Here is a 26,677-nt window from a genome sequence, read left to right as displayed (position 1 = left end):
ATCAGAAGGCTTTACTGGGATTCATTCAGAGTGTCTGGTTTGTGTTTGCAATGATCCATCTTGTGATGTGTAGAAAAACATATTTGTTTCTTGAAATTTCGTAACTCCAAGTGTTATCATTCCTCCGGGGAATGCAGGTGACTTTGGATCATAGACTCACAGCTCTAGACATGGAAAGGAACTCAGAATCATCCCTTTATTTTGAAGATGAGGAAACTGAGGCTTAAGTGACCTGGCACAAGATCACACAAAGTAGTTTTAGAGTTGAGATTTGCACCCAAGGTTCTCCTGTATCATGTCACTACTTATTAAATATATATATATATATATATGTATATGCCCACATATTTGTCTACATAAATTATGCATATGATATTCACACACATCTATACATAACAGCATCCATAACTGAAGTCTTTCCCCTCATGTTAGGATATTTGTCTATCAAAAAGTTTATTCCCCATTTCCTACCCTAAAGAATCGGAATCAGCATTCATAGCTAGAATCCCAAAGAGGTAAGCCAGAAGTATTTCCATCAGAAGGGCTTTGGCCCTCATCTGAGAGAAGAAACAAAATTATCCTCTTGACAATGATCAAGCAATTTAGAGGCAGAACTCAACTCTCCCAAAAGACTCATGTCCATATTAATTGGCTGTATTTTCTATACCTCTGGACAACTGTGTTGCACAGTGGTTACTTATGCAAAGTCCAAAGCCAGGAAAACTCACCTTTGTGAGTTCAAATCTGGCCCCAGACTAATGTACTAGATGTGTGACCTGTTTGCCTCTGTTTCCTCATCTGTAAAATAAGCTGGAGAAGGAAATGGCAGATCACTACAAGATTTTGGCCAAGAAAACACCAAATGGAATTGTGAGAAGTCGGATACAACTGAACAAGAACAATAAATTCTATATACCTGTGTGATTTTAATCATTTCTTACTTTTTCACTCCTAAAATGTGATAGTAAGATTTTTTTCAATTTCATTTCCACAGATAAATGTCAAGTTATTACTAAATGGCCCCATGTGACACTGAGACCTTTCATGTCCCCTGTTATAAATCACTCTCCTGAAATAGATTGAGAAACATTTGAATCCAATATTCTTATCTCTCTCAAACAATTTCACACTTACAGCTCCCAAAGTATCTAGCAGGGAGCAGAGGAAGCAAATAATCTAACATCCCACCCATTCTCATACTGAAACCCCTGGAAAAGAAATAGCATCCCTAAGCTATGTCAGAAATGAGACTTTGCCTGCAAAAAGCAAAAAAACATGAGGAGCCATCACATCCCCACTCCAGTCTTGACAGAGGTGAATGCCCACAGTACCCCATCTCCATCCTTCCTGGTTGGTTATACAGGATATTCTTTCATAAATCTCTCGTGGATGCATGTTTTCTATATGGGTTTTTTCACTATTATAGATGCTCACCTATAACATGATCACCCATTTGCAGAAGACTTTACCACCAAATATAAGAGCTGAAATAAAGAGACGATCTGATCTAGTCACCTTATTTCAAAACTCTTCATGATTTCCCAGGGATCTCATTGCAATGAATAGCCCCAATTTATTGACCTAAGTTTCATTTGTTTTTAAAAATTTCAGTTGTGTATCTCCCTATTTGTCTCAGAACAGTTCCCCTTATCCCTGGGTTTCTCATAGTCAAGTACTGAATAGCATTATTAGGTTTCCCTTTCCACCATTAACAAAAACCTTTTATTATTGCTAGACAGTTGAATGGAACAGTAAATAGAGTGCTAGTTCTGAAGAAGAACTGGATTCAAATCCAGCTTCAGACATTTATAGTTTTGTGAGTTTGGGCAAGATTTAACATCAATCTGCCTCAGTTTCCTCAATTATAACATTGAATTGACAATAGCATTTACCTTCCAGGGCTATTATTAAAATTGATGAGACAATATTCACAAAGTATCTGTACCTGAAACATAAAAGGTGCTTAATAAATACTTCTTTCCTTTTGTCTCATTTTCCCATATAACTTAAAAACCTGTACTAAAAAATCTTTATTATAAAGGAAGTTATCAAAACATGGAAGAAAATGGGCTAAGATGTGGTTCTGGGGAAGTCCTGTGTTTTCAGAGGCCCTCCCAACCTGGACATAGGACATAGCATTCACGTTGGCTTCTGCCTCTGACTTCCTTTGTGTCAAGCACAGAGCAAAATTCTCTTAGTTCTTCCTGCTACCCAGGCACAGCCCCAGCTCTCAGGGGGAAATGAGCTTGTTTGGAACCTCAGGTTTTGGAAACAGTGGGACAAGCAAGCCAATGAAGGATATTGAAGTTACAGCTTCTTCTGATAACGGTATTGGATGTCTTTATTTTAGCCTGCCTATATTGCCAAGGAACTTTTATTACAGAAAGCTGGGTCAATGATATTCGATGTTGGGAAGTTCATGATAATGGCCAAACTATTCCAAAAATTCAGCAGACGCACAGAGCTCATATTTGATGTCTGTTAAAGTTTAATGGGAATAAAATATTTATGACATCTTGTGATAAAACTGCCAAAATGTGGGACCTCAACAGCAACGAGGCTATACAGATTGCACAGTATGATGCCGCTTTGAAAACTGTGCATTGGATCAAAGCACCGACTATAGTTGTGCAATGGCAGGAAGTTGGAATAAAATGTCAAAGTTTTGGGACACATGGTTGTCTAGTCCTGTGATGACACTGCAGCTACCTGAAAGATATTATTGTGTTGACATGGTCTATCCCATGACGCTATAGTTATAGTTGAGAGAGGACCAATAGTTTGTCAATTAGAAAATCAGCCTTCTGAATTCAGGAGAATAGAATCTCCTCTTAAATATCAACATCACTGTGTTGCCATTTTTAAAGACAAACAGAAGAAGCCTACTGGTTTTGCTCTGGGAAGTATTAAAAGAAGAGTTGCTATTTATTACATTAATCCACCAAATCCTGCCAAAGATAACTTCACCTTTAAATGTCATTGTTCTAAAGGAAGTAATATTTCAGCTTCTCAAGATATCTATGCTGTGAATGGGCTAGCATTTCATCCTGTTCATGGAACTCTTGCAATCACAGAATCTGATAGTAGATCCCAACAGACTTGGGACAGAAAATGCCATCTGCATCCAGAAAAAGAATTATGGAATGTAAATTGAATGTTCACTTCTTTTTTCTCTTGTTTTTTTTTTCTCGCCCATGGTTTTTCCCTTTTGCTCTGATTTTTCTCCCCCAACTTGGTTCATAAAGCCATGCGTATTAAAAATTAAATAAACTAAGTGGAAGAAAAAAAGTCTTGTGTACCTAATGAACTTTTAATCCTTGAAATTTCTTATTATTTGGGGCTAGTATATGATCTAAAGACCTACTAAGAATAAAAGCCTGTTACCTTTATATTGTAAAATATATTTGCCTATGCAAAGCTAAACATTAAGTAAAATTCTTCTTATAATTCACTAATTCAATTTTGTTTGAGAATTGTTTTCCAAAAATGAAACTAGCAGATAGAAAGGAGGGAAGCCTGTTGAAAAATTGTTTCAACACTGATGTTAAGTAAAGTAAGTAGAACCAAGAGAACATTGTACACAGCAAAAACAAGATTATATGATCAGTGGTGATGGACTTGGTTTTTCAACAATGAGGTGATTCAGGCCAATTACAATAGACTTATGATGAAGAGAGCCATCTGCATAAAGAGAATGGGTTATGGGGACTGAATGTAGATCACAATATAGTATTTTCATCTTTGCTATTGTTGTTATTGTTTACTTGCTTGTTCTTTTCTCTCATTTTTTTTCCTTTTTGATCTGATTTTTCTTGTGCAAAATGATAAATGTGGAAATATGTTTAGAATAACTGCACATGTTTAACCTATAATGAATTACTTGCTGTTCTAGGGAAGGGGGAATGGGGAGGAAGAGTGAAAAATTTGGAACACAGGGTTTTGCAAGGATGAATGTTGAAAACTATCTTTACATGTACTTTGAAAAATAAAAGTTATCTTAAAAATTTTCATTATGAATTATTCCTATGCTTGGGAATTCTATTGATCTTTTGATCTGATTGATCAGTTAATAAAATATTCCATAGTGAGGGTTTTTTAAGGAAATACTTAGTACTAGTCTCAATTAATTTTCATTGTCATTTCAAGTCATTGGCTTTAAAAAAAGAAAGTGAAACAAGATGTAGATTTTAAGGGAACACTGAAATCTGAATGAGGTGTAGGAAGAATTTTTATACATTCTTTCACTATCTCCTATTTCCATAAGGAAGTACAGGAAAGGAGTAGGAAGGGAGGAAGAAATGCCACCAAGTATAAAAGGGAAGCATGAAAGACAGAAAACAGGAAGTTAGCAAGTAATGGAAAAGAGAAGCATAATGAATAGAGGGATCCATGGATTTAGGATTAAGGAAGATCTAAGTAACAACCCCACTTCTGACATTTGACGTATGACCACTGGAAAATGATGTTATTTTATTGAGACTTTATTTCCTTTTCTATAAAATGAAGATAATGCTCTTAATACTTCCCTCATATGGTTATTGTAAAAGTGCTTTGCAAATTATCCAGTATGTCCTTGGGGAAGCCACTTCAATTTCCTCAGCCTCAGTTTCTTCATTTGTTAAAATGAGTAGACTGGACTTAATAGCCTCTGAAGTCACTTTTCCAGCTTTAGAACTATAGTTCTTTGAAGTGCTATATAGCCCATTAACTTGTTTAAGCTATTCCCACTGGAGAGTGAAAAAGCCAACATACATACACATTCTGCTAAGCAGTAATGGGTTTTTAGACAGGAAATGTTTGTTTTCCCTTGTACTTCTAAATGAGTCTTCCATCATGCTGCAGATTCCTTTCAGAAGCAAAAGAACTTGATTACTCACCTATCCAGGAGTTTCTAAATATTAAGGTGAAATTTTCATTAAGGTAACATGATTACTGATAGGATATAAATGAAGGATTTTTTTCATTTAAGAAAAAAAAAAAGCAGAAGCCAGTACAATTTATTTTTACACAAATTTCCTTTTTAATCATACCATAATATGATAATAGTATCCCGGAGCCAGGCTCTAAACTTATTCCCTAAAGAGGAGTTAGTTAGAGGTGGTTTTTGCCCTTGAATAGTGCTCTGTGAACCCATAGCTCATGAAGTAGGGAAACCTCCATGTAGTGATCAGAAGGAAGCCCAGTAATCACTTCTGCAATATTGTTCCACTTAGGAGTTATTCATTAGCATGCTAGTATGAATAAGGCAATACAGTAAGCAATAACATACTAAAATGAGGCTAAATGGGAGGCTAACTGGAAGGCACCGGGAGGCAGGCACAGAGAAAGCTTTCTGCTGAGAGGCCGGATCAGTCATCTTCTCCACCACAGAGGAGTAAGAGGGCTCTCTTATAATCCCCAGAAGTGTCATCCTGCAACCCAAAACCACATCATGAGACATATGAGTCACAAGAAGAAAGGAACCACACATACTAAAAAAAAAGTGGTAGAAGAAAGGTCAATCGTCTGATTATTTTTCCCCTGGACAATCTATTCATGACTCTCAGGTTAGGAAAATGACATTGGGTGTTTCCTCACCAAATGAGTTATTTTTAACTTTCTGACTTTACCCCTATGTGACTAAGGCAGGATTCAAATACAGATCTCTTGATCGCAGGTCCAGGGCTCTATCCCATTTTGTCACACAGCTCTCAACTTCTTAGACAAATATTTAAATATTCTAGAATTCTAAACTTTATACAAGCTTGAGGCTAAAGGCAAAAGAATGCCTTCTTCAACTAAGTTTATCCACACAACTTTGAGTGTTTGTGATAAACTTTCTATTATTTTGAAAACAAAATTTGAAGGAAGAAATCATAGTAATGTAGCAAGTGAATTAAACAGGGCCTTAAAGGTCATCTACTTCAATCCATTAACATTTATAAATCAGGAAAGCAGGAACCCAGAGAGAAGGGACTTGAAGGTCACAGGATTCCATTACCTTAATCATGGAATAAAGGGAAGTTGAAAAGTTCTTTCTAAATTCTTTTCTGATGTTGTATAGGTCTTTTTCACTCCTGGATACTATGACTCTTATGAGAGTGTGGTCATCAGTGCCAGCTCCCTTAAAAAAAAAAAGAAAAAGAAAGAAAAAGAAAAAGACATTACATACAGATCAAAAGATGGACAGGTTTTATGTATTCAAGATATAGAAGGGATGGAAATAAAACACTGGAAAGAATCCTTAAAGTCCTAGTATTCAAAACTTTAAAATAATATACAAATCATAAAGAAAAATACAGCTAAAATAATTTTTTATTTCTTGATAGCATTTTTATGTGATGGGAAAAGATACATTAAATTCAATCACAAAGCATTCTATATCTGGAGAGGGAAGGTTGTGACCTGTTACTAGGAAAAGTGGGACAATGGTCACCTGTTCTTTCCATCTTTTACTCCCAGCTGATTCCTGGTGATGAATAGATCAGAGGAACAGAATGGAGAGAATCTGAAAACTGTTTCCTATCATAATCTCAGGCAGATCATTTAAGAAGAAAAGTACTGAGAATACTGAATACAGCCAGGGTAAAGGTACTAAGAACTAAGAATTAAAATAGGTTTATGACTGTAAGTGAGTTGAGAGTTGAAATGTGTATATAGCATAGGATAAAATAGTTCAAAGAATAAATGTGATTTTAGTCTAGTCATCTGCTACTTTCTGGCTGAGGAGATATGCAGTTCACAATTGCTGGGTGACAGAACTCCAGCACTCCTCTGTAGAGGAAAAACTTACTACTAACCACAACATACTCCAGGGAATGCTGGATTAATACCTCAGTAGCTGAAGACCAGCTATTATTAAGTGCCAGGTAGAGAGCAACAAAAAAGTGATGTCCAATGAGGAAAAGGTCTAATAGACAGCAATATGATATCAGCAGTTCTGGAGCAAAGGTAAAAGTTGCCTCTCTACACATATTATTAAGTCACACGTTTTCCTGTGTGTTTATTTCTCAATGAAGATGGCTTGACCATTTGTGTTGCCCACAAAAGTATGATCCACATGTGATCCTATGAATTTTCATTCTTCCCACTAAAGGTTTTCTTATCGGAGTTCTTATGGTAGCCTGAGCTCCAGGTTCTAGTTGGGGATGGGAGGGATTGAGATGGGGGGTAGGGGGAAGAGAGGAGGTTGTCATTGGAGGGGAGGAGGAAGGAAAATCAAAGAACATTTCTTATTATGCTATTTCATTAAATGTTTTTGCTTTCAACTGTCTCCTCAGGATAACTGTAGGGGTCATCAAATCCAACACCTCACTTTACAAATAAGGAAACTAAAGTAGAGTGAAGTTAAAGATTTCTTCCCTATGGTCACACTGCTAGTATAAATCTATAGCAGTATTTGAATCCAGGTATTCTAAATCCAGCACCCTATCCCCTACACCATGCTAATAAGAGCTTATGAACTGTGATTTGAAGAGATGCTTATCTATAAAGTACTAAGAACCAGGGTTGCCTTCAGGGAATCTAAAAGTGAAGTGGAAGGTGGGAGAAGGATAGGCACTACATAGAATTAAACTAATATATATTATATATTACATAATACATAATTATATGATATGTAATATAATACATATAATATATAATAACACCTTCTCAAAGGTGTAGAACAAAGTAGAACCTTCTCAAAATAGGTAATGGCATTTTTAAAAAAACTACCCCCCAAAATTAGTAATCTATGTCTAATCATTGAATATATCAGTATATAGATCATTGATATCTACTTTGCTTCCAAATTATTATTCTAGCTTGCTTTGAGATTTTAAATCTCAAAGAAAATGTTCTCAATGTGGGCATCATATACAAGAATTGTGGGTTTGAGGTCAGGAGACCTGGATTTTATGTCCAAGCTCCCCCACTTAAAAGTTCTATCATCTGCATTGTTGGTGGAGTTGTGAACGAATCCAACCATTTTGGAGAGTAGTTTGGAACTATGCTCAAAAAGTTATCAAACTGTGCATACCCTTTGATCCAGCAGTGTTACTACTGGGATTATATCCCAAAGAGATTATAAAGAAGGGAAAGGGACCTGTATGTGCACGAATGTTTGTGGCAGCCCTTTTTGTAGTGGCTAGAAACTGGAAACTGAATGGATGTCCATCAGTTGGAGAATGGCTGAATAAATTGTGGTATATGAAAATTATGGAATATTACTGTTCTGTAAGAAATGACCAACAGGATGATTTCAGAAAGGCCTGGAGAGACTTACACGAACTGATGCTAAGTGAAATGAGCAGGACCAGGAGATCATTATATACTTCAACAACAATACTAGATGATGACCAGTCCTGATGGATCAGGCCATCCTCAGCAACGAGATCAACCAAATCATTTCTAATGGAGCAGTAATGAACTGAACTAGCTATACCCAGAAAAAGAACTCTGGGAGATGACTAAAAACCATTACATTTGAATTCCCAATCCCTATATTTATGCACACCTGCATTTTTGATTTCCTTCACAAGCTAATTGTACAATATTTCAGAGTCTGATTCTTTTTGTACAGCAAAATAACGTTTTGGTCATGTATACTTATTGTGTATCTAATTTATATTTTAATATATTTAACATCTACTGGTCATCCTGCCATCTAGGGGAGGGGGTGGGGGGGTAAGAGGTGAAAAATTGGAACAAGAGGTTTGGCAATTGTTAATGCTGTAAAGTTACCCATGTATATATCCTGTAAATTAAAGGCTATTAAATAAATAAAAAAATAAAAATAAAAAAAAATAAAAATAAATAAAAAAAAAAAAAAAAAGAATCCCTGGACTAGATAATCTCTGAGATTTTACTCAATTCAGTCCTGTGGTTTGACTTTTTATAACAGTGAAAATCATTATTATAATTATTAATAAAAATCTTTAATATGATTAATAATAAAATTATTAACAAAAAAAAAAACAAAAAACAAAAAAAAAAGTTCTATCATCTTAAGTAAGTTACTCCCTAATAAGCTGAATAGAAATGGAGACTGAGATTGTAATTAGAAAGAAAAATAAATCTTGGAAGATTACCTACCTTCATGGCATAGTAGAGTGTCTCAGCAAGGTAGGCAGGTACGCTTCGGATAGACTTTACTGACAAAATAAATAAAATGAGTGAGGTGCTATTGAATCTAATTTTATTAATTCAATTAAATAATTAATAGCTTATTAATTTGATTCATTAATAACTTAATTCTTAAGTTGTTACACAACAAAGGTCTGTGTCCAGAGGTTCCCTATTACCTCCAGGATCAAATATAGAATCCTCTATTTGCCACAACCTCATACCTTTTTCCTTTTCCAGTCATCTTCCATATTATTCCCCTATGACGTAGCAACACTAACCAGCTGGTTATTCCTTGGATATACTTCATCTGGCATCTCCATGCTTATGTACTGCCTGTCCCCTCAGGCCTGGGAGGCTTTTCCTCCTCAATTCATTTGTTAAGTTATTTTTTCAATCATGTAAAATTCTCCATGACCTCATTTGGGGTTTTCTTGGCAAAGATAATGAAGTGGTTTGCCATTTTCTTCTCCAACTGATTTGTCTGATTAGGAAACTAAAGCCAATAGGATCATGTGACTTGCTGTCCGAGTCCAGATTGGAATTCCAAAAGATGAGTCTTCCTGATTTCAGACCCATCCCTATCCACTGCACCTCCTAGCTGTCCCTCCTTATTTCTGCCACCTCTTAGTTTCCCTGGCTTTCTTCCTTCAAGCTCAAACACCACCTTGTTTTCAGGAGGCCTTTCTTGGTCATCCCAGCTGCTGGAGCATTCACCTGGAAGCTACCTTCCATCTGCTCTTCCTAAATCTTAAAAATACTTAGATTTTACTTGTCTCTCCCTCTTGAGGCTTCCCCTTTCTCCATATCCTCAGTGCCTTTCATATAGTAAGTACTTAATAAGTGCTTGCTGATGGTTCAATTGATTGATTCTCCTAAAGTTCCCTGAAACTTTGGGTCTTGGCAGTGAACTTACAAAATTCCTGGGAATCCTCTCTTGGAAGTCATGGCTTGGTCTTGGCTCATGACTAAATGGAGTCAGGATCTCTCACTGGCACTCACTATGAATTCTCGAACCTAACTAAAAGAGCTTGCAGAGTAGGAAAGCCAGGGAGACACTTCAGATCTCCTCAACATTTCCTTTGCACCACACTTCAATGGGAAAGGCAGCCTAGAGATTCTGCAATTCTGAATAATAGAATGAATCTCAGATTGAAAGGAAAGAGGATAGTACTGAAAACCAAAGGTAATCAAGAAAGGACTCTTATGGGGGGAGTTACTGAACAGAGCCTTAAAGGATAATCACATAGCTGATCTATTTGGAGATCAGACATTAAGTCCAACCCTATCATTTCACAGCTGAGGAAATTGAGGCTGAAAAAATAGTGAGTTGCCCATTAATAAATGCCTGAGACGGAATTTAAACAATATCTTCCTGACTCCAAATCCAAAGCTCTATCTACTATGTCCCACTGAAAAGATGGAGATGAAGATAGAGCCCATTCCTGGAATTTTGTACTGTGGAGAGTGATGAGGCAGAGATATGCTGGAGCTATTAAGAACCAATTGTTAAATTTTTCAGATTGAGCATTTACACCTCAGAAATCAGAAAGAGTATATGATTTGTTGTTTTATTGATTGTCTAGACTTAAGAAAGTGACAGAGACAAGGTTAATAATTCAAATTAAACTTTAAAATGCTATGCATTTTTTCCCTAAAGAGCCAGTTAATAAAATTTACCAGCACAGTGCTGGGCAGCTAGAGCACAGTAGATAGGGCAATGGGTTGGAATCAGGAAGATTCATCTCCATGAGTTTAAATCCAGCCTCACACACTTACTACCTATGTGACCCTAGGCAAGTCACCTGTCCATGCTTGTCTCAGTTTCCTTATTTATAAAATGAACTAGAAAAGGAAATGGCAAACCACGCCAATATCTTTGTCAAGAAAACCCCAAATGGGATTACAAAGGGAAAGATGTGACTGAAATGACTAAACAACAACATATCCCTGGTTATGAAGCATATGAAAAGGTCACTAAATGAAGGAAGAAAGAAAATTTCCAGTTGATCCAAAAAAGGACCAACAGAGCAAGATGGTTGCTCACCTCTAAGCTAAATCTTGAATGAGAGTTTAAGTGTTAACTAAATTCCTGATCATGTTACCCACAGCTATTCATTTCTCTGAATAAAATAACAAGTGATTTTCTTCCACAATACCCTTGTTGTCAGTGCCTGACACACAGCAAGTGCTTAATAAAACTTATTGATTGATATAAAAATATTGCATGTCAACCACCAGAAATACTGTAAGATTACCTACCAAGAGCAAGGAGCAGCTGTTCCAGGTGACCCGATGTTTCCCGGTCAATGGTTTCTTCAATTTGAAATCCTGATATCGTCATATATTTATCAAACACTGAAAAACAATGGAAGTTTTTGTTTTACTGAGGTAAATATTAGAGGCTGTCATTTATATGGTGCTCTAAGATTTACAAAGTGATCTCCATAAATTATCTAAAAAACAAATGGGATGAGAAATTGTCCAAATTCCCTGTTGGAGACTTTTAGTTCCAAGTAACTCCTGGATCCTCTCTCTTTTTCGAGGGGAATTTTCCATAAAGACTGTGAGAGACACAATGTGATCCATACCAATCTATATATATTTTTAATGATCCTCACAGCAACAACTTCAAAAGAAATCTTGACAAGAGAAACTCTTAACAATACCTCTACAGTAGGGCAGCCAGGTGGTGCAGTGAATAGAGCCCCAGCCCTGAAGTCAGGAGGACCTGAGTTCAAATCTGACCTCAGACACTTAAAACTTCCTAGCTGTGTGACCCTAGGCAAGCCACTTAACTTCAATTACCTTAGCAAAAAAAAAAATAAAAAATAAAAAACAATACCTCTACAGATAAGAAGTTCAATTTCAACTCACTAACCTAACCTTAAGACCATGCAAAAAAAAAAATTTCTAATTATACCAAAACAGATTTAGATAGTAGATAGATATAGATAAATAATGGATTGATGAATGACATATAAAGAGATAGTTATAAAGATGATATAGATAGATTGATAGATGATATAGATAGATAAATAGATGATAGATGGTAAAATGATAGATGGCAGGATGTTAGATGATAGATATTGATAGATGATAGATTAATAAATAACAGCAAGAGACAAATAAATATATAGACAGGACAGGATGTATGAATTGACAGACAAATAGGAGATAGATGATCTAGAGAAATAGAAATGATAGATGATAAGATAATAAATGGCAGATTGATAGATGATAGATAATAGAATGATAATGACATACTGATGAATAGATACAGATGGTATCTATAGATACCTATAGATGATAGGTTGATAAATGATAGCAAGAGACAAACAGACAGATGGAGGGATGGACGATTTGACAGACAGACAGAAAATAGATAAGGAATTTCAAAAAATTGCATCTACTATTTGTCAAATATGTTGAGTAAAGAGCACTTAAGTACCTTATTCATCATCTTAGTTGCTGTGAATAATCCTGCAATCTTACACTTAAAGCTGTTCTGATGCAACACATAATAGACATAGAGGTCATAGGAAACCCAAAAGCTTTCTATCCATCCATTTCCTCATTTTGCAGATGAGAAAACAAGAGGCTCAAAGAAAGAGACAAAATGACTTAAGATCATAGTTATCAAACATTTAGATTTGGAAAGGACCTTAGAGGCTAGCAGTCCAATATCCTAATTTTACAAATAAGGAAACTGAGATACACAGAAGTTAAGTGAATTACTTAGCGTCACATAGCTATGTGTCTGAGGCAGGATTTGAAGCTAGATTCTCTTGATTCCAAGTCTAGCATTCTATCCACTATACCATTTTGTTGTTAACATGGTGAGAGTTGTTTAATTTCTGGATGCCAATTTTCTCACCTGTAAAATGGGGATACCCACCCTTCGATGCTCATAAAGGAGTTGTGAGAATCTTTGAAAGTCATAAATTTTACCAGTATTATTAAGACCCTTTTATAGATGAAGTAGCTGATGTTCAAAGACAGGTTAAATGATTTTTGTCTACATCACAGGGCTAATAAATGTCAGGCCTGGCAATTCAACCTAGAGAGGATGAGTTATAGCATGAAAAAAGGGATGAATGTGGGATCAGAGATGCTACTCACAACTTGAATGGCCTAAGCAAAGTTGCTTCCCATCTGTGGGACTCAGTTTCCTCATCCATAAAACAAAGGGGGGTTGGACTCCATGGACTCTGAAGTCATTTCCATCTCTAAATCTATGATCTTTGTGGACGTGTGACCTTCAGATTCCAAGCCAGGACCTTGTCCATTGCCCACCTTCACCCTAATCCATCCCAACCAATCTCCATTTTTCCCCACCCTGTGCATTTCCATAATATAAGAGACACAATAAAAAGGAATAATTTGAAAATCTAAAAAGAAATTTTTATTTTAGGTTACTTTAGCAAACTCAGAAATACAGTGATATTGAGTCAATTCTTTAAAATATTCCACCTGTATATTGGGTCAATCCCTTTGGAAATTGTGAAAAGTCTTTAGCCTTCAACCTTTCTTGACTTACCCTTTCTTAAGTGAGGCACACTACGTGTTCCCAGAATGGTGATGAATTTTTCTTCATCTGTCCCCCATTTCAGTTCCCCAGCTTGGAAGAGGTCCTATGACAATTTCAACAAACAAAAAGCCCATTATTTCAGTCCTCATATATTTAGGGTCTTTTAGAACTTGGCTGCTTTAAAGATTTACAAATTATATTTATATCAATTCATCTTTGCTTCATTATGCCATAAGAAATTACAAAAAAGGATTATTTCAGAGAAACCCGGGAAGATCTGTAATGAACTGATGTAGAGTAAAGTAAAAAGAAATCAAATACAATAACAACAAAATTCTAAAGACAAGCACCTTGGAAAGAATTAAAAATTCTGCTCAATGCAATAACTAACCATGAGTCTAAAGGAATAAAAATAAAGCAGGCTACCTACCTCCTGACAAAGGGATGAAGGACTTCAGATAAAAACATACAATTTTGGACATTGCCACTATGGGGTTTAGTTTTGCTTATTATGCATATTTATGAGGCAGCTAGGTGTCACAGTGAATAGAATGGCCTGGAGCCAGGAAGACCTGAGTTCAAATCTGGCCTCAGCCACTTACCATGTGACCCTAGGCAAGTCACTTCACCTCAGGTTGCCTCCATTTCCTCATCTGCAAAATGGGGATAATAATAGCACCTACCTCCCAAGGGTTGCTGTGAGGATCAAATGAAACAATAATTATAAAGAGCTTAACAAAGTGGCATATAGTAGGTATTATATAAATGTTAGCTATTATTATAAGAGTTTAATTTTATTGGTGGAAGAGAAGAGTAGATGCAGGAGACTTCAAAAAAGAAAAGAACTGGAACAGTTCTAATGGAGAATGGGATAGTAAACTGATTTGAGAGGAACAGAAAGATTGCCTTGCTGCAGTGAGGACCTAGTACAGATTGCATACTATAAAATTGCAGGAGATCTAGTTATAATAACTGCTTGTCTTTCTTCAGCTCTATTCAGATACTCAACAATTAGAGGCAATTGGTGGGAGTAGTCCAATGCTGAGGTCTGACAAGGGAATAGCAAGACCAAAGAGGGATAAATGATATGGGAGCAGCCAACCATGAAGAGTTGAACAGTTAATGAGATAGCAGAAATTGGGGAGGAAGGAAAGTCAAAGCACAGCAGAGTCATCAAGTCACTAAACATTTTTTAAGTGACTACTGTGCTAAGTGAGAGAATACAAAGGCAAATGATGGTTCTTGTTCTCTGGGAGCTCACAATCTAACGAGAGAGACAACATGCAAGCAACTGAGTAAAATAAACTAGAGATGGGATGAGTTAGAAATGATCAACACAGAAAAGGCACTAGAATGGGGAAAGGCTTCCTACTCCTGGAATTTCACAGGGACTTGAAGGAAGCCAGAAGGAGGGAAAGAACATCACATATGGGGGGGAGCCAGAGAAAACATCTGGAAGTGGGAAACAAAGTATCTCAATCATTAAATGATTGTGGGGTGAAAGTACTGGAATTACAAAGGATGATTTGGTTTAGAAGGTATAATGTACAGGGAAAGAAAGAATGATAACAAGATCAAATAAGGGAATTTGAGAGGTTTTTGTTTTGTTTGGGGTTTTGTTTTTTTTTAACATGAAAGTAGTTTCTATTGCATCCTAAGTGTAATAGGAGACACTGAAACTTTTTTGAGCAGAATAGTGAGTGACATATTGGACTGGCATTTCAGGAAAATCATTTTGGCAGCTGTGTGGTAAATGGGTGGGAAAAGGAAGAGATCTGAGGTAGACAAACCAAGAAGGAGGTTTTTGTAATCATTCATGTGAGAGGTTATTAGGTTCTGAGATGGGAAAAATCAGAAGCAGTTACATGATGTGGTGGATAGAACACCTGACATGAAGTCAAGAAAAATCTGAATTCAAATCCCCCCTCAGATACTTATTAGGGGGTGATCTTAGGCAAGTCATTCCAATTCTGCTTGCCTCAATTTCCTCATCTGTAAAATGAGGATGTGGGCTTTATAGTCCTTGAGGTCACTTCCAGTTACAAATTTATAATGCTGGGGCAACTAAGTCATACAGAAGAGAGAGTGCTTGGTTTGGAGTCACAAGCACTTGATTTCAAATCTGGCCTCAGGCACTTAACCCTGACTGCCTCAAAAAAAAAATTTATGGTGATATAACCAAACTGAACTATGAATATTAGGACGTGTCAATTTAACATCTGTGAATGAAAAAGTCCTTGAAATCCAGACCTCTCCCACTTGCAAAGAGTTGGTCTTCTGAAATCCCAGACTCTCATTGTATCATTCTCAGTTCCCTAAAGACCCTTGAAAGGGAGTAAAGTCATTTCCTGAAATTCCATGTAAAGACTAGCTCCAGCCCTGGAGGCAGGAGGACCTGAGTTCAAATTTCACCTCAGACACTTGATATAATAGTTATGTAATCCTAAGCAAGTCACTTATCCCCAATTGCCTCACCCACAGCAAAAAAAAAAAAAAAAAAAAAAAAAAACAGTCCCAATACCAACTATGACATCTTGATTTCCTTCTCCTTCCCCTCAGCCAATAGCAGCCTTAAAGATATTTCCTATGTAATTGTATTATTTTATATTGTAATATAACATAATTGTAATATATTATAATTGTAATGTAATAATATTGTAACATAATATAATGATAATATAAAATAATGCCCTTCCACCTACCACCATCACTAAGCCCAAGTAGAATGGAAGCCCTGTGAAGACAGGGGTATTATGCTTTCTGTCTTTATATCCTTGTCTTGGTATGTAGCAAATGCTTACGAAATATTTGTTGATTAGAATTAAAATGAATTCCCAATAAGAGCTTCATTTTCTAAGTTCAGGGCAATAATTCCATTCCAACTCAGGGGAGGCAACTTATTCCCCTCGTAGACAGTGAGAGTCTCCACCCTGCTCAGCCAAGTCCTTTTTAAAAATCAGGACTTTATAACAAGGCCACAGAATTGTGGTAACTGTGTAAAATAAGCTAGAAATGGGATAAGTTAGAGATGATCAACATAGAAAAGGCACTAGAATTGAGAAAGGCTTCCTATTCTGGTAGTTTAACAGGGACTTGAAGGAAGGAGGGAGAGCCCTCATGTGTGAGGGAGAGCCGGAGGAAACATCTGGAGGTGGGAAATAAAGTGTCTCAATCACAGAATGACTGCGGGGTGAAAATACTAGAGTTACTGAGGATGATTTGGTTTAGAAGGTATAAGGCACAGGGAAATAAGGAATGATACACAAGATCAGATAAGTCACTAGAGTACAGGCCTAGAGTCAGGAAGAGATGAGTTCAAAGTCAGCCTTAAACTTTTACTAACTGTGCGACCCTAAGCAAGTCATTTAACTCTGTCTGCCTCAGTTTCTTCATCTGTAAAAGGAGTTGGAGAAACATCTTTGTCAAGAATCCCAAATGAGTTCACAAAGAGTCAGTCATGACTGAAAAGATTAAACAACAACAAAATTCAAGTATTTGATCATTTAGTAGAAATCTCTTTCCTCTATCCTTTCGATAAAGGCAATCAAACATTCACATGAATTCAGATCCAAGACAAGTCCAAGCAAATCAACAGCATACATTACTTCATGTTCAGCCGATAAGAGCTTAGCACAGTGCCAAATGTTTTCTATTATTATACTTAATAATAGAAAGTTCCTCAGGATCAAATGGCCAAGGTGGACCCTGAATTCCCATCCATTCATTTCATCATGCTCCGTGAGAAAGTATTCTGAAACAACGGATGGCTTAGAGTCAAGAAGACTTGAGTTCAAATCCAACTTCAACCACCTACTAGTTGGATGACCCTCAGCATCCCTCAGTGACCCTCAGTCACTTAACTCCTGCTTTAGTTTCCTCAAATATAAAATGAGGATCATAATAAACATCTGAGTCCCAGGATTGTTGTGAAGGTCAAATAAGATATTTGCAAAGCACTCAATGCAGTGCCTGGGACGTGGGGGTGCTTAATAAATTCTTGTTTCCTTTCTTCCTTCCTCTGTCCAATCTCACTCCATAAATAGCCAGAATTCTAGTAAATGAAATAGGAGCACTTAAGAACAAGGGGGTAGTGAATCTTTCAGCCATTGATTCCCACTGCCATCTCTACCAAGGGCAGGTAGGTGGTGCCATTATGCTAGAATACTGGATAGAATACTGGATCTGGAGTTATTAACTCCATTTGCCTCAATTTCCTCATCTATAAAATGAGCTGGAGAAGAAAATGGCAAATCATTTTAGTATATTTGCCAAGAAAATCCCAAATGGGGTCAACCAAGAGTTGGACACAACTGAAATGACTAAACAACCCCTCTTTCCCAATTGATATAATTACAAAAACCAGGTAATAGACATATGTAAATAGAATATTGGACTAAATATAAAGACTCTGTGCTCTGGGTACCCCTACAGCTATCCAAAACCAGAAAGGATTGTATCATGGAATGACAGTCTTCAAACAGGACAAGATGGGTAAGGATTGAACTAGATACCTGAGGTCTTTTCCAACTGTAAGTTTGACTATTTAGTTTCATTACAAAAATGAAGTTTCTGAATATTATTCAGCTATTTTCAGTCACGTCTGAATCCCTCATTTTATGGATGAAGAAACTTAGTCTTAATGACTTGTCTTTGGTCACATCATTAATGTCAGGTTCTTTGATTCCAAAGCTATTATTGATCTTTTCCTCATATTGTACTGCTCCCTTAGAAAACATGAGTAATTGGAAGAAAGTGGAAGGATGACTGAAATAATGAATGTGAAGGAAAGTACACTGAGAAAGGGAAAGCCCTATAATAAAGTGTATCCTGTGACAACCAAGCCCAAGTCTAAGCTTACTCAGACCAGATTCAGTCTTGGGTGTGTTCTCCAAATTGCTCTTTGGCTCATGCCCCAGGCCCAGATTCTCCAGGGGGAGTCTGTCTGGAAGGCAAATTTCAGCTCTGCTCTTCCACCCCAGCACAGGATTCTTGTTCCGCCTTGGGCCCAACTCCTGCAGGGCCCAGGAATTCTAGGAATGCCTCTTCCCTTCAGGAGGCTGGGTTCAGGAATTCCTCTGCTGGGTGGTTCTGGCTACAATCACTCTTTTCTTCCTCACTTGGTCCCAGCCACGGCCTCAAGATGGTGACTATTTCTGGTGCCTAGAGCCTGCCTGCTGGGGCCAAGGAGATAAGCAAGGCCCTCTTCTTCCCTAACCCCGGGCCAAGTACCTAAATCCTCCCTGACTAGAGCCCTTCTCATAGCTGCCAGCTCAGATCTGCAACACTTCTTGCTTATCTGTAATTGTTCTGGCCAGCTGTCCAGGGCTCGGCCCAGCTGGATCAGTGTGCTCTATTGTTTAGTAACAACAATCAAACCTGGGTTGTTGTTTTTTTAAAACCATGTCAACCCATAACATTAACCTACTAGTGCAGCCCTGTGCCTCCTCTGGAAGCAGCAAATCTAAATCTATAACCTCCCTGGGATCTTTACTGCCTGTGTGACTTCCCCTGTAAACAAATGGAGTCCACTGTGTGTGGAAGTGTTCCCTTTCCCCCACTAGCTCCTGGAATTCCCAGCTTCCTCCAAAACTCAGTTCAGGTGTGCTACCTCCTCCTATAACTCCTCCCCACCCCTCATTAGACTCGTCTCATAGACAATGTCTCATTCTCTTTCTTTTGCTTTTTTTGCTTTTATATATACTTATAAAATATATGTGCATATATTTTATACTTTTTAATCTATTTACATGTTGTATTCTCCCACAAGACTGTAGGCTCACTGAGGGCAGCCCCTCCTCTGATTTTGTTTTTGTATCTTTGGTCCCTAGAACACTACAGACACATTGTAAATGTCAATTGAGTTAAGCAAATATAAGATCCTTTCTGGCTCTCTTTTGACCTCTTGAGGTAAAAAAAACTATACAAATCTATGTTTCTAAATCAGGGACTCTTCATCTGAGTTCCATGAACTTTAAAAAAAATTTATAATTATATTCCAATCTAATTACTTTCCTCTGAAATCCTATTTTATGAATTTAAAAATATCATTCTGAAAAGTTTTTCCAGATTGTAGAAGGGGTCCATGGTACAAAAACTCTGATCTCTGAAAATTTGATTATTGAGACCTCAAACCTACTGGGTTACCTAGGAGCTTGCTGGCTCCCTTCCTCCCTGGTTAGCTCTCACTCTCCCAGTCTTAGCTGAAGAAACTCTGGCAAGATTTCAAAAGTAACTGCCAAAGAAAGCGGTTGTAGACATGTCCTTGCCAGTTGATTAAGGCACACATTACCCCCAGTGGGGCCCACGATAGAAAAGGCAGACTGGATTTTCAAGTGTAATTTGAGATGAAAATTGCCCATTACTGCAACATGAGATTCCTGGGTATAGAATATGGCATTTTCAGTCTGTCTTCATCGCTTTGACTTTAGGTGAGTATCTGATAAGTCTCATTTAAAGCAATGATGGAATTTCTAGTCTTGAAAATTCCCTAACCTCATCCTGACCTTGCCCAGGCTCTCACTGAGGGACAGATTGTATAGAACAGATGCTGCACCTTTGAACACCTTCAATGGCTCATTCAAACACTTTCAGGGAACTTCATCCAATGAAGTGTTTACTTTTCGAGCCAAAGGGAGTGATTGGTAGCTTAAAACAAGGAATGCATTTATTTAGGAGGTGCCAACGAGGCAACTGGAATGTTCTCACTGATAGGAGTCCCAAGATTCTTTCAGTGAACATAAATCTCAAAGGCATAAAAGGTTCTTTTATGAGTTTGAAAAAAAAGGAAAAAAAAACTTTCCCTGTATCTGCTAAAAAGGAGGAGCATTTTACTCATCTGGCAATTTGAGAGAACTGATAGGATTAGAGCTTTAGCATTGGGGGAAGGGAGTAAACTGAGGTCTAGGGAAAAAGAATTTAAGACCCTAGATCTAGAGCTGAAAAAGACCTCAGAGACTTACCCCTCTTATCTTACAGATGAGGAAATTTTCCAGAGAAAAGTGATTTAGCATCACTTTAGTTTTAGGGCTGAAAGGGACCATAGAGACTATCTAGTTTATCCCTCAATTTTTTTTTAAAAGAATCAGCAAGAAAACCTTGGACACTTACTGCTATATGACCCGGGCAAGTCATTTAAATGCTATTTGCCTCAGTTTCCTCATCTGTAAAATGGAATTCTATATAACAGCCCTATCTCCTAAAATTGTTGTAAGGAGAAAATAATTGTAAAGTACTTAGCATACTGCATGGTACATAATAAATCTTATGCAATGTTAATTATTATTGGAATTCTAGCACAGTAGCTGACACATAATAAGCACTTATTAAATCAATCTTTATTTTCTTCCTTCCCTCCCTCCTTCTTTCTTTTTTTCCTCATTCCTTCCATCTTCTTCCTTCTTTCCTTCCATCTTCTTCCTTCTTTCCTTCCCTTGTTCCCTCTTTCTCTGCTTCCTTCTATCCTTCTTTTCTAATTTTTATCCTTCCTTCTACGGCTCAGTTTGCTTATTTGTAAAATGACCCAGTGACTTCAAGCAGCCCTAAATCCCTGATCCTATAAAACCTAAATCTATGAGTCAACAATCCATAAACTGATCTGCTGCCTTCTCAATAGGCAAGCTGTACATGTTGACAAAGTCTCATAGCTTCTCTCTATGACACTCCCGTTTTATTTAATTTTCCCTGTGGAGTAAATTAGATGTTTTGTTGTCACAGGTCTATGGTCTAACTTCTAAGTGGCCTGTTATTAAAACTATTTTTGTAGTCTGATATTTTACACATTGGGTCCCTTATTAAGCTTCTGCTTCAAACAGTAAACAAGTGGCCAGTCAAGCAGTACAGTGGAGAGAACAGCAGGTCTGGAGTCAAGAAGATCTGAGTTCAAATCCAGTCACAGACCCTTATTGTATTACCCTGGACAAGTTATTTAACCTATCTATCTCAGTTCTTCATCTATAAAACAGGGGTAGACTGAAGAAATAAATGGCAAACCATTCCAATATTCTTGCCAAGAAAAGAGTCAGACATGACTGAACAACAACAAAGTGACCAGTCTTCAAAGAGCCAGTCTTCACCTACCTTGGCATCCTGTTCCACTAGATCTTCATTGAATCCATTATCAGCATCTCGATTAGCCTACAACAGATCCAAGAAACCATAATGTTAAATCACAGTACCAGTTAGAATACCAGCTGCCCTCCTAAACTGAGATCTCCCTGGAAGGAAAACAGAATACATGTTGGAGAAAGAAGAAAAAGATAATCAGGTAGAAAAAGTTAATCACTAACTTAGTCAGCGAAACACCCAGATTCATCTAAGGCCAATTTGGGAGAAGGAAAAATGTATGGTTTGTAAAGATGACCGTGAAGGTCATATGAAGGTCAGAATTCAGGTCCATATGAAGAGAATTAAAATTCACACACACCATCTCACAGCCCTGTATAAAACCAGCCTGACAAGAGAGATCCTAACTACATGGGACCTGAATTTGAATGTCTGCTTTGCCCTGCAGTGGGCTGATGTCTAAATTTCTCTGGGCCTTTGTTTGTTCATGTGCAATGAATGACTAGATGGCCTGAGGTCCTATTCATCTCTATGTCTACAACCCTTTATATGTTATAGACAAAGAGACCTGGGAACTTCCCTATGAGTCTTTGTGGGCTGGCCATTTGAACATCACCATGGATCCCAGGTACAAACACATGTCACCTGTAGTTCTGCTGAAGGCTGTCCATGATTTTGCTAGTAGGGATACTTCATCTTCAGAACCACATCATACCCTCACTCTATCCCTTGGTCGGTCTACATGAGATGCCATGGCCCAGTACATCCCTAACTAACTTGACTAACATTAAAGCTACACTTAGCTAGTCCCCAAAAGAGAAAGACACAGTTTGTCACTGGACCAATAATACTCTTTCTACCATGGTAGGACCTTCCAAGCCTTGGTCTTCCATGACATGACCTTAAACACTTAAGTACTCCTTCATGTCATGATAAGGCATCAGGGGAAAGCATTCAATATAAAAGATGGCCACAACTGAATATCTGATCAAACATCTAGTCACTGGTTAAACTGATGATAATCCCAAGTACAGAAAATGAGGCAAGACTTCAGAAAGACACATTTTTAAGTTACTCTCCATAATAGATTGAAATCAGCATTGCTATTTATCCAACGCTTCTTACTTCCCCCCTCCATCTCTTGCCAAAACATTACCTGCAGAAGAACTACCAGCATTCTCTGGTAGTATCCAGAAGTATCCCCAATGACATCATCCTCCAGACTGGAGCCATACTCTGCAATAAAACAAACCCACATGATTTATCAATGTCAAACAGCTAGAGCATCTCCACTCTGGAGGAGACCAAGGTGGCATGGGGACCACAGAACATGTCACAGAAGGACTGGCTGAAGACCTGGAGGCATTGAGACTGAGGAAAAGAAGACTTAAGCAAGATGGAATTGTCTTAAAATATTTAAAGAGGATATTTTTGCCCACATGCATTTTTTATTTCCCTCACAAGCTAATTGTACAATATTTCAGAGTTTGACAATTGGTCATGAATACTTATTGTGTATCTACTTTATATTTTAATATATTTAACATCTACTGATCATCCTGCCATCTGGGGGAGGGGGTGGGGGGTAAGAGGTGAAAAATTGGAACAAGAGGTTTGGCAATTGTTAATGCTGTAAAGTTACCCATGCATATAACCTGTAAATAAAAGGCTATTAAATTTAAATATATATATATATATATATATTTAAAGAGGAAGAAATATACTTAGGATCACACAACTAGAAATGGAAAAGACTATAGTGGAGATCAAGTCACATTCCTCATTTTTCAATGTTGAAAACTAAAGCTCAAAGAAATAATTTGCCCATTCTCACATAGCTAGGAAGTGTCTGAGGCAAGATCTGAATTCAGACCTTTCCAACTACAATTCCTATCGTCTAGTCACTACTACTTAGACTCCAGAGAGTAGAACTAAGATCAATGGACAGAAACTGGACAGAGTGATGACTTAAGGCTGGCTCTGAGGCTGTGAAACTAAAAGACTATAATGATAGTGGTATCCTGGACAGAAAAAGGGGAAATAAGAAAGAGGGGAGAATTTAGGAAGTGAGAAAATGAATTCTATCTGAAACACGTTGAATCTGAGAAGCCTAAGGGATATCTAGTTCAAGATTTCCAACAAGTAGTTGGAGCAGTTAGAGACAGAACTGGACCTCAGGAGAAAACCTAGAACTAGATAGATACAGAAGTGGAACTGCAGCAGACAGAACACTGGGTTTGGAACCAGGAAGATTCATCGTCATGAGCTCACATGTAGTCTCAGACATCTACTACTACTAATTATGACCTAAGCATGTCACTTAATTCTTTTTGCCTCAATTTCCTCATCTGTAAAACGACCAGGAGAAGAAAATAGCAAACAATTCCAGTATCTCTGCCAAGAAAATTCCAATTGAGGTCAAAACATCAGACACAACTGAAACAATTGAATAACATATAGATATATATTTATATGTACACATATCTATGTGTGTGTATATATATATATAAATACAAAAACATACATAAATATATACATACATGTGTGCATGAATATATGTATATGGATGTTATATATACATGTGTGACTAGAAATTTATGTATATCTCTCTATCTCTATTTTAAACAACTTTTCTGGAGAGTTTTTATTTTCATTAGGGTGGAAGATCTATGTTTTCTTTCACAACTTGACTTTTATGGAAATGTTTTGCATAATTTCACATATGGTTTCTTAATCATGGGTAGGGATAAGGGAAAGAATCTAGAACTCAAAAATCTTAAAAACAAATGTAAAAAAATGTTTTGAATGTAACGGGAAAAATACTATGTCAGCAGCAGAGATATCAGGAAGGAAAAGATTTGATAATAATTGAGAGATACTTATAACAGCTTTGAAAGATTAAAAACTCTGATCAATACAATGAGCCATCATGATTCTAAAAGATTCTAAAAGATGGAAGATAAAGAATTCTACTCATCCCCTGATAAAATGTACCAAAAGTGTAGAAAAAGACAAAAGATTTCTGGACATAATCAACTGAAGAATTCATTTTACTTGAAGGCATATTTGTTCTAAGGGTTTTGTTTTCTTTCTTTTCTAATAGAGAGGATGATAAAATAAATACTTGTTAATCTAAAAAAAAAAAAAAAAAGATACCCTTGGTTACTTTGGAGAGAGTGTTTTCAACTAAGTGATAAAGTCTCAAAAAGTTGAAGAACAACAGAAGAGGAGGCCAAAAGTATTCAGGCCCTCTGGGGTCAATGAGTCTAATGTTTTTTCCCCAAGATTGACCTATAGCAGGATTGTCCCATAGTAGGAAACACTGATGGACTTCAGCAGGGTGAACAAGCGCCTCTTTATCATGAGAGACTTCTGAAGTTGGATCATATAGATGGCTTGACAATTGAGTTCTCTAGAACCAGGGCTCTTAACTTAAGATCCATGAAATATTTATTTAAAAAAAAAAAATAGCTTGGCTGTATTATTCCAAGATACTTGGTTTCTTTTGCTAATGTTATGTATTTTATTTTATACATCTAAGAATATTATTATGAAAAGTGGTCCATAGGCTGATCAAGGGATCCCTGACACTCACAAGAAAAGGTTAGAACCTCTAAATCTAAAACATGGCTGATTTTAGAAACCAAAGCGGTATCTCCAGAACAGACTCCTAAAAGCCTCCAGAGAGAATGAGTCCCTCAGTCCTTGAAGGCCCACTCTGGTGGGGGACTCACTACTTAATCACTGTCCTCCCTAATATGGAGAACCCAAAACTGAACACAATGAGATCTAACCAGGGCCACCCTAGGCCTTAATTTAACAGTTCTTAATCATATTAAGTTTTTTTTTTTTTTTTTAAGCCTACAAATAGGGGTCAAAAATGAATAGAGCACTATACCTGGAGTCAGGAAAATCTTTATTCAAATCCAGCCTCAGACACTCCTGGTCAGGCCATTTATACTCCATCTGCCTCAATCTCCTTAACTGGAAAATGTGGATAATACTTTGGAAAATGTGAATAATACTAGCACCTCTGTCCCCAAGACTGTTGTGAAGCTCAAGTGAAATAAGACTTATAAAGGGTTTAGTGCAATGCCTGGAACACAGTAGGCATTTAATATTTATTCCCTTTACCCTTACTATTGACTTATCATTTTCTTATACTATAAATCCCAGAATCTTTTCAGGTAAAAAAAGGTCTTCTTTCATGTATTTATGAATAATAAAGCACAAGTTGATTTTTTGAACCCAAGTCTAAGACTTTACATTTATCACTACTGAATTTCTTATTACAATTTCCCCAAAGTTCAGGGTACTTTGGGATACTAACTTTATCATCTAATATGTTAGCTATTGTTCCCAGATGTAACTCTGATGAACATGCCCATCTATACTGTACTGTTTTCCAAGTCATTTCATTATTGAAGATAGGAAATGAAATCCCTTGATTTGGTGTAGCCAATGGCTTTTCTTCAGAAAATGGGATGGATAGTAGTGACCATCAGGAAAAACTGGTTTCAACAATTACCTTCTTCATAAGCTTGTTTTATGCTCATTAATTCTTTGGGGGTTCTGGATGCCAGAATTTCGGTCAACACTTTTTCATTTGTCCCAGCTCCCTGAAAGGAAAAAAAAAAAAAAAAAAAAAGGAAATCAAAGAGCAAATCAACCCAAGTCAACAAAAGAAAATAACAAATTAGTCACATCTTAGAACAGATCAAGTCAAATATTATGTTATGGAATCTAGGAGAAAGGGGCATTTAATGAGGAAAAGGATAGAGAAGAGAACAAGTACTTATTGAGTCAAGCATTGTGCTAAATACTTTACATTATTATCTCATTTAATACTCACAAAACCTGTGGAAGGTAGGGGCTATTGTTATTCTTATTTTTAAAGTTGAAAACAGAGGACAAAGGGTAACTGACTTTTTCAAGATCTTATAGCTAGTATCTGATACAACATTTGAACAATTACTAGCTCTATGACTCTTAACCCTGTTT

General features: G+C 37.0%; 1 protein-coding gene and 1 pseudogene across 1 annotated transcript in view; one reads left to right on the top strand and one right to left on the bottom strand.

The window, feature by feature from the left end:
• The first annotated feature begins 1,453 nt into the window (after window positions 1-1,453).
• Window positions 1,454-3,154, top strand: LOC100918416 (annotated as a pseudogene).
• Window positions 3,155-4,996: 1,842 nt separating this feature from the next.
• Window positions 4,997-26,677, bottom strand: part of ANXA5 (annexin A5) — a 52,515-nt gene continuing 30,834 nt past the window's right edge. The window contains exons 6-13 of the mRNA XM_012553040.3: window positions 26,205-26,295; window positions 22,833-22,912; window positions 21,692-21,748; window positions 13,625-13,718; window positions 11,347-11,442; window positions 9,055-9,113; window positions 5,981-6,103; window positions 4,997-5,411 (exon numbers count right to left, since the gene is read on the bottom strand). Coding sequence (XP_012408494.1) covers window positions 5,349-5,411; window positions 5,981-6,103; window positions 9,055-9,113; window positions 11,347-11,442; window positions 13,625-13,718; window positions 21,692-21,748; window positions 22,833-22,912; window positions 26,205-26,295 — 663 coding nt within the window. The 3' untranslated portion in view covers window positions 4,997-5,348. The remainder of the gene's footprint in view (window positions 5,412-5,980; window positions 6,104-9,054; window positions 9,114-11,346; window positions 11,443-13,624; window positions 13,719-21,691; window positions 21,749-22,832; window positions 22,913-26,204; window positions 26,296-26,677) is intronic.

This window comes from Sarcophilus harrisii, chromosome 6 (assembly GCF_902635505.1).
Source record: "Sarcophilus harrisii chromosome 6, mSarHar1.11, whole genome shotgun sequence".
Classification (NCBI taxonomy): Eukaryota; Metazoa; Chordata; class Mammalia; order Dasyuromorphia; family Dasyuridae; genus Sarcophilus; species Sarcophilus harrisii.
This window is presented reverse-complemented; position numbering and strand designations above follow the sequence as displayed.